The sequence below is a fragment of the Triplophysa rosa genome, linkage group LG11 (genome assembly GCF_024868665.1).
Source record: "Triplophysa rosa linkage group LG11, Trosa_1v2, whole genome shotgun sequence".
NCBI lineage: Eukaryota > Metazoa > Chordata > Actinopteri > Cypriniformes > Nemacheilidae > Triplophysa > Triplophysa rosa.
The window spans coordinates 12,586,409-12,594,978 of record NC_079900.1 but is presented as its reverse complement, the minus strand read 5'-3'; the positions used below and the strand labels follow the sequence as shown (position 1 = coordinate 12,594,978).

Here is an 8,570-nt window from a genome sequence, read left to right as displayed (position 1 = left end):
TGTGTTTTCAGCGATTCTTAAAGATATGGCTACAGAATCTGCTGATCTTGTAGCAGAGGGCAGATCCAGAGAAGGTACGCGAGAGTGATTTTTTCCCTTTTTGGGATGACCCGACATAGACGGGTCCAGTTGCACAATCAATTTAGAAATGTTTTTCTCTAAGACACCCGTGCTGTGTTATGAATGAGTGAGAGAGGTTGGGTGGGATTAGTTTAGAAAAACTCAGCAACATCTGAGGCCTGTCAGATTACAGACAGACCCATGAGGACATACACGCACTAAAATTGTCTCTTTACGCGGAACGTATCAAGAAACCACACAAGGTAAGTGCAAGAGGCTACTTGTATCTTAAACAATATATGAGATATCACATTATGAGATAATACATTATTATAATTTATTATTCGATTAATACAGAATGCCTGTGGACGTGGAAAGGATCATTCAGTATATCAAACAGGGTGATCAGGACAATGTTCAGATACATCTGGATGATTACAACACAGAGGTAAATACAATTTCGAACAAAATGCAAATGTATATTGATGTATTGCACATGAGTTCTGTGCTTAGTAAATTAATTACTGTACAATGTATAAAAACGGAGTTAGAATCCACTACTTCTACAACATTCAGATATTAGCAGTTTCCATGACAACAGAAGTGGGGTAAACCTAAAGGGTGTTCCTTTTATTACTTATCCATTCATGTTAACATTTATATGGTGCAGTGAAGTTTTCCTATGTCTTCCTATGATTCCGCTGCGCTTTCTATTTTGCTCCTTTCAATTCTCAATCTATTGCTTGCAGAACTCCCAATGTTTCTTTGTCAACGTGGAAGAAAGAGAAAGAAGAAAGGTACATTTCTATGTCCTATACGTCTTTGTGCGTTTATCCCTCTGTCCTCAATCTGAGCACATATGCTGAGGATTAACCCTGGATTAATCTCACTCATCCACCTTCACTTATCTCTATACCACACTTGTTATTAGCAGATTATCTTTCCATCAGTTTCTTTCACTTTCAGTGTTTTAGTGTATTGGTGAGCGTAATGTCAGGATGCCTGATGTTAATATAATTTTTATGTGTCCCTTTACCCACTAATTCTGCTCTACATGGATGATCTAAAACAGCAAAGGGAGCTGGAAGAGGTAAGACTTTCACGTGGTGCATAACCAAAATAAAATTATAACCGATTCTAGTGTACGACAGTTATGAAAGAAACGGATAAACAGTGGGACTAACAATGTTAAAGGGATAGTTCATCCTAAAATAAACATTCTTTCAACTTTTATTCACCCTTATGTCATTCTAACGAAACAACATTGGTTCTATTGACTGTCATTATATGGACACAATACCACTAAGACATTTTCAAAATATCTTTTTGTGTTTCACAGAAGTCATATACAGGTTTTGAACAACAAGAGGGTGAATGAATGAATGATGACAGAATTTATTTTTGTGTGAACTATCCCTGGAAAGTAACATCCTCACAAATCATCCTGTGATCAACCTTTATCATATTTGAGTGTATGTTGTGTAATTAAACAAAAAGGGAGAACACCAAATATTACAAAAATACATTAAATGTACTATAAATGTTCAATTACAATATTCTTATAGTATGAAATAGTATCAAATGTAATACTACAAACTTCAAAAGAGAAGAGTGTAATTTTGCTGTATATACATAGTAAAGTGAGAGAGACTTCTACGAGTGCGAGAATAATAATAGGGAGGTAGGTAATCTGTTGCTAATATACTCAGTCTATCTCAGCCCGCAGCACCTGTATATGCTGTCATCCGCCAGTGTCTGCACCTGATGGGCCTAGAAACTCTTGAAATTTAATTATTGAGTTGTTACTGAGCACCAATTATTATACCATTTGTGCAAGAGATAATTAATTCTGCTCTTGAACATCCACAAAGCCATTTACCTCTGTTCATCATGCCTGTCCCCACAAAATAAACCTTTCACTTTAATCTGCAGAGCTGAGTATATCTTCTTTCTTCCCCTTTCTCAGTTCCGGAGGAATAAAGTGAGAGAGTTTGTTCCAGACTCTGACTCAGATTTTGACTGTGATGAAAATGATGATGCAGATCTGGCTTTGCGGAGGGTGAGTAAAACACAAATTCTTTGGTGTTATGTTGTCCACAATAGGAATAGGAATAGTTCACCCAAAAATGAAAATTCTCATGTAATTTCTGTGGAACATAAAAGAAGATATTTTGAGAAATGTCTCAGTGGTTTTGTGTCCATACAGTGGAAGTCAATGGAGGCCAGTGCTGTTTGGTTTGCAACATTCTTCAAAATATCTTCTTTTGTATTCTGCAGAGAAAAGAAAGTTATACAGATTTAAAATGACTTGAGGGTATGTTCATGATGAAAGAATGTTCATGGGTGCACTATCTCTTTAAGAGGACAAGTCAAAACTGTTTATTTAAAGAAAGTGTCACCAAACATTTGCCGTGAAATATATTTGATGTCCACATCATTCTCAACCTAAAATCATAACGTCTACCACTCACATTCGTCTGTTTCTGCACTAGAGGCTTGCTGCAGCTCTGATCTGGTTTATTCGTATGCAGCTGCAGCCATGTGTTCTAAGGGAGTGTCTGCGAACTCTGAGAATTATCTCAAGGGATCGTAAGGCCTTGGACCCTCTGATCACAGAGTCTGCCATTCTAACTCTTGCTCGACTTGGGGGGATCTCTACCCTGCCTGTCTGTTCTGAAGAAGAGGAGACTGAAGCTCAATCGGGCTCCCCCGATAATGACATCATTCTTGGGGCACACGCACCGAGCGAAACAGAGGCGGATCTAGATATTACTGGCAGCAACACCCAATGCCAAATAACATACAGCGAGACAGATTCACAGGCTGCCTCGGCCTGTGTTGATTCATTGGTCAGTGAGAGAGGGTTGCAATGCCCCTGGATTCCTATCAGCCATTTAAATACAACTAACTGGGATTCAGTTACAGTCGAAATACAGACTAAGCACCATGAAGAAAACCCAAAGAACGATGTGGCCCACAGAGTGTTGACTACAGGAAAGAGGGATGCCAGAGGAGAGAAGGATGAGGAGGGAGATGATGGAGAGGTGTGGAGTAAAGAGGCCTTAAAGGCCCTGTGCAATGTCATCTACAACAGTCCGAAAGCACAAGAGAGAGCCAGAAGTCTGAGGTGAGACTTTTCTTTCCAAGTCAACGTCAAAATGTCACATTCAAAACATCTGCCAATTACAGTGTGATCCAATATTCCCGTATTGCGCGAGTCTCTGAAATTCTTGATTTTGAAGCAAGACTCCTCCGCCTAGTGTCAGGGTCATAATAACAGTGTAGGGGGGTATTTTGCATTAATGACTTGTTCACTAAATTTCTGCTCACATATAATTTATTCCAATAAAGTAAACTCCCATGCACTCACTCGGCTTCATTTTCTAATGCTTTGATTTCATCCCCAGGTTGCTCCAAGGCCTATCAGAGAGACTTAAGGAGGGGCTTATATGCCCTCCAAGTTGTCAATTTTATGAACTGCGACTTCTTTTTCTGTTGACTGCTCTACGGCCCGAGCTTAGGGTGCAGCTCCGGCAGGTAACGTTTTATATCTTGAGACAACTAAGCTGGATCATATCTTGGATCACAACGCATTAATTTTCAATATATTTTTGTCAGGAGCGTGGTGTGTCCCTGTTGACTGCAGCTCTTGAACGGTGTTTAGAAGTGCGCTGGGGTGAAGGATACGAGGTGCTGACGGATCTGACAGCGCCCCCTGTCAATAAGGAGGTCTCTCAACGTGCCCTTGAGATTCTGAAGACCCTGTTTAACATTACCTATACTCTCCACAGACAGGAACTAGATGAGGTAAATGTTGTTTTTCTGGCTATTTCTGTTAGTAAGAGCATCTGGGTTAACGGTCCAATGTGTAATTTTTTGGAGGATCTATTGACAGTAATGCAATATAATATACATGTTTTCAGACGTGTATAAAGACCTTACATAATGAAGCGATATGTTTTTGATATCTTAGAATGAGCTATTTCTATCTACGTACACCGCGAGTCCCCTTGCATGGAATTCACCATGTTGTTTCTACAGTAGCCCTAAACGGACAAACTGTTCTACAGAGTGCGTTTCGTAAATATGTTAGCCACCATAGTGCTTTGAAAGGGAGGGGTGAGCGGGGAGTGAGCAGTTGGTTACAATTCGCAATCTTACAGCTAGATGCCGCTAAATTTCTTTAATGTAATTTAATATAATGATTTTTATATTGTATCAAATATATTCATATTAGGCTACATTAAAATAATTGACCAGACTTCACTCCATTTACTCATCCTCATGTCATTCCAAACCTGACTTTCTTCTGCAGAACACAAAATATATTTGATCAAAAACGTTATTAACCAACATTGGCCCCATTGACTTCCATTGTATGAACACAAAACCACTGAGACGTTTCTCAAAATATCTTTGTTTGTGTTCCATAGAAGAAAAGTCACATACATGTTTTGAATGACATCAGGGTAAATAAATGATGCCAAATCTTTCATTTTCTGGGTGGACTGTCCCTTTAAGATTTATGTATGATGATGGGTACATGAAATTGCAGTACATAGGAATGACACATCAGTTTTTCCATTCAACATTTTTTGTCTCCATCTCCTGCCACAGGAGGCAAGTGCTTTGTATCGTCAGCTAGCTGCAGTCCTGCATCACTGCCTCGTAGTGCCCTGTGAGGGAGAGGACAGACAAGAGGAGCTGCAGGGGTGAGAATTCAGAAATACCCAGAAAACAACCATCATGATGTTAAGAGGCCTCAGCTACTGAGAACATATGTGCTCTTGTGCTGCATTTCACAGACACACAGTGAATGTGCTCTCAACTCTACCACTGCAGTGTCTGGATGTTCTGCTCGCTGTTCGTCTGTCTGAGGGTTCGAATGAGTCCAGCGGAGTCAACATGGACTGTGTGCACACTTTGCTGCTCTTCATGGAGAAGAGATTAGACAGAGTGAGAAAGACAAATGGGGGTTAAGGTGTATGAAAGTGAAAGTGACCTATTTGTCAGGTATGGTGACCCATACCAGAAATGTGACCTCTGCATTTAACCCATCCAGAGAGTAGTGAACACACTCACAGCAAGTGGTGAACACACGTACACCCGGAGCAGTGGGCAGCTATCACTGCAGCACCCGGGGAGCAAGTAGAGGTAAGGTGCCTTGCTCAAGGGCACCTCAGTAGTTACCCGCCGGCCCTGGGAATCGAACCGGCAACCTTCTGGTCACGAGTCCGACTCTCTAGCCACGACTGCCCCATAAATTATACATGTGATAGTAAGGTATTCACAAGTGTTAACCTGCACTTGTTACCTTGAACTGTTTACTCTTTTCTAACCCACCCATTAAAGGGACAGTTCACCCAAAAATAAAAATTCTGTCATTTACTCACCTTCGAGTTGTTCCAAATCTGTATAAATTTCTTTGTTCTGATGAACACAGAGAAAGATATTTGGAAGAATGCTTATAACCAAACAGTTCTTGGACCCCATTGACTATAGTAGGATTTTTTTTGTTCTGTTGAACACAAAAGAAGATATTTTGAAGAATGTAGGACAGCAAATAATCGTGGGGCACTTTTGACTACCATGGTAATTTTTCCTACTATGGTAGTCACTGGGTCCAAGAACGGTTTGGTTACAAGCATACATCCAAATAACTTTCTCTGTGTTCAACCAAAGAAATTTATACAGGTTTGGAACAAAGAGAGTGAGTAAATTATGACAGAATTTTAATGGGTGAACTATCCCTTTAATTCACTGTTGGTGTGGCCTATAGTAGTCTATTCAGGTCAGTAATAAAAACATTCAATTTCAATTTAGGTTACTATTCATTTATAGGTTTTAGTGTGACAACGCTATGAAGGTTCACAAGACACTATTTATGTTACTAATTACATATAATTATATTAATTACTAATTATATATAATTTGTTTATTTATTTAGATAAATTTCATCTTAAATGTTGATGATAAATAAATGATTTTTCTGATTTTGTATATTGTACAGAATCACATGCTAAAGGAAAAGTTGACTCCTGTATTGAACTTACTGACTGAAAGCAGCAGGTCACACAGAGAAACCAGACACTATCTGAGACACCAGGTAAAATAAAATTCCCCTCAAAATTCACAAGTGTTACATATTCGCCACGTAATGCTCAAGTATTAGTATTTTTCTTGTTTTTGCAGGTACAACTTTAATTGTTTTGCTTATAGTCAATATGTCTTATGTACAGCTGCTTTGTAACAATGAAAATTGTAAAAAGCACTATATAAATAAAGTTGAGTTGAGTTGAGTATCAATATTAGTGTCAGCACAATCCATACACACAAATACATTACCCGCGCACTTGGTTTGTTTTCTCCCAAGGAAAGCGCTTTACACGAAGAACTGACTGGTGCTTTTGAAAATAAGTCTTTACACATGTCATGGGGCTTATGACATTAGGATTAGTTAATAGTGCCTACTTTTGACACTTTCACACAGAATAAATAAATAGTGGCTGACTTTGAATAGTATATTTCTACAATGGCATGAGTAACAATAGATTTGCATGACAGTGCAACATAAACAAAAATCAGTGCACATTTAATGTTGACTCTATTGTTGTCTATTTACCTTTTCAAAATATTGTCTATGTATCTGTTTTAACCAGATCCTGCCTCCACTGAGGGATGTTGAACTGAGGCCTGAACAGGGAAACACGCTGAGGAGCAAACTGGTGCGACTGATGACTAATGTGGACACTGACATCAAACACTGCGCAGCTGAGCTTCTCTTTGTACTCTGCAAAGAAAACGGTATTTAAACGAATCTGCTTCTGAACTTCTTCCTTTAACTTCAAGTATTATGTCAGTGGTATCAAATGGTGTGGATATAAAAAAAAACTGTAGTGCTTTTTGTCAGTAAATCCTTGGTATAATACATTTATGTGACTGTTGTCTGCATCTCACAGTGAGCAGATTTGTGAAGTACACCGGCTATGGTAACGCAGCAGGACTGCTGGCTGCCCGAGGTCTGCTGAATGGCCGTGGCTCCTCTCCTCAGCCACAGTACTCCAGCGATTCAGATTCAGACACAGAGGAGTACAGACAGGTCAAGGACAGAATTAACCCTGTGACAGGACGGGTGGAGGAGGAACAGCCTGATCCCATGGAAGGGATGACTGAGGAGGAGAAAGAGGAAGAGGCGCTCAGACTCATAAATATGTTCAACAAGCTGTCACGGTACATGTGTGTTACAGCATGTGTGTGTGAGATTGAGAAAGAGACTCACAGGGTATCTGATAGGGTAATGAAAATGATGCCCTCGTTTACATTTGTGTTACAGACATCATATTTCCTTTTACTTCATAATTATGCGATAAAAACAATTGTTCGAGCTGGCATTATGGCAGAAGTACCCAAATGTAAAAACAATTATGCCATAGTATCAGCATATACCATCCATCCTATCACACAATATATATTGGTTGTAAAAGCACCCTTGTTTTTCTTTTTCAAAGACCCCCAAAAGGCTAAAGTGTATGTCAAGATTATATCCTGATGATATATGTTATCCTTAAAATTCACTGCTTTCTTTTGCTAATCTTTTTAATCCCCTTACCGCACCCCACTCAGGGACAATATCATTCAGCCAGTGCGGGTGACCACAGATGGAAAACTGGCGCCGCTGTGTGACCAGATGAGGCACAGCACTGTGGAAGTGGAGGAGGAGGAGGAGGAGGAGGAAGAGGAGGGAGAAGACAGCGAGGCAGATCAGTAATGAAAGCAAAGGGAAGAAATTATGATTAATGAGACAGGTGGAAATTCTGGATCATTTTTTACTAATGACTGCTATGGCAATAAACATTATTAACAACAACAGTGCAAGAATAATAGAAAAGTCTTAAATAAAATCACTTAAAATAAGGAAACAAGTTATTCTTAATGACTTGTTGGGTTAGGATGTTAAAATAATGCAGTACATTTGTATAAAAAGATGTAATAAGGAGCACTGCAAGGAAAGGAAAAATAGAAAGCAGAAATGTATTTTATGAGCATGACACAGCAGAGGTTGTAATTTCTTATAATACATTTTGTGAAGCTGAAAATTGTATCAATAATATGATTTAGAAGCAGTTACATTTAGAAGCTACAAAGAAACAAAGAGAGAGAGCGAGAGAGAGACAGCCATCACACCAAAGACAGACAAACACTCCTGGAAAATGCTGCTGGTGTTGCCATGGTTATGTTACCATGGTAACAACAGGAAATGCAGTTCTAGTTTTTTTGCTCTAGCAGGAATGGAATGTTTACCTTGAAGACTAGAACTGCAGAGACCGACATGTAATACTGTATTTGCAAGTATTCTGCAATGAGATAAATAAAAATTATGTAAATTCTCAACGATGCGTTTTTATTTCCAGAACACTTAGCACTGGAAACGAACATGCCCGCATAGTTAGGGGAATGTGAGAGCAGGTTGTTTTGCTGTACTCCTTTTATTATAAATCTGTTCCTCCCCA

The 8,570-nt window shown here is 39.2% G+C and overlaps 1 protein-coding gene across 1 annotated transcript; it reads left to right on the top strand.

Annotated features, from left to right (window-relative positions):
• Window positions 1-225: 225 nt before the first annotated feature.
• Window positions 226-8,516, top strand: si:ch211-195b15.7 (synembryn-A). Its single transcript, XM_057345150.1, has 14 exons — window positions 226-323; window positions 418-508; window positions 810-857; window positions 1,133-1,150; window positions 2,027-2,119; window positions 2,553-3,187; window positions 3,468-3,597; window positions 3,679-3,867; window positions 4,678-4,772; window positions 4,866-5,016; window positions 6,071-6,166; window positions 6,720-6,864; window positions 7,020-7,290; window positions 7,684-8,516. The coding sequence occupies exons 2-14, from the start codon at window positions 419-421 to the stop codon at window positions 7,826-7,828; spliced, it is 2,106 nt and encodes a 701-aa protein (XP_057201133.1). The 5' UTR covers window positions 226-323; window position 418; the 3' UTR covers window positions 7,829-8,516.
• The last annotated feature ends 54 nt before the right edge of the window (window positions 8,517-8,570 follow it).

Coding starts and splice junctions, on each gene's coding strand:
- si:ch211-195b15.7 (XM_057345150.1), top strand. CDS start 419: ATGCCTGTGGACGTGGAAAGGATCATTCAGTATATCAAACAGGGTGAT. Junction 3,188..3,467: donor GAGAGAGCCAGAAGTCTGAG/GTGAGACTTTTC, acceptor TTTCATCCCCAG/GTTGCTCCAAGGCCTATCAG. Junction 6,865..7,019: donor TGTACTCTGCAAAGAAAACG/GTATTTAAACGA, acceptor TGCATCTCACAG/TGAGCAGATTTGTGAAGTAC.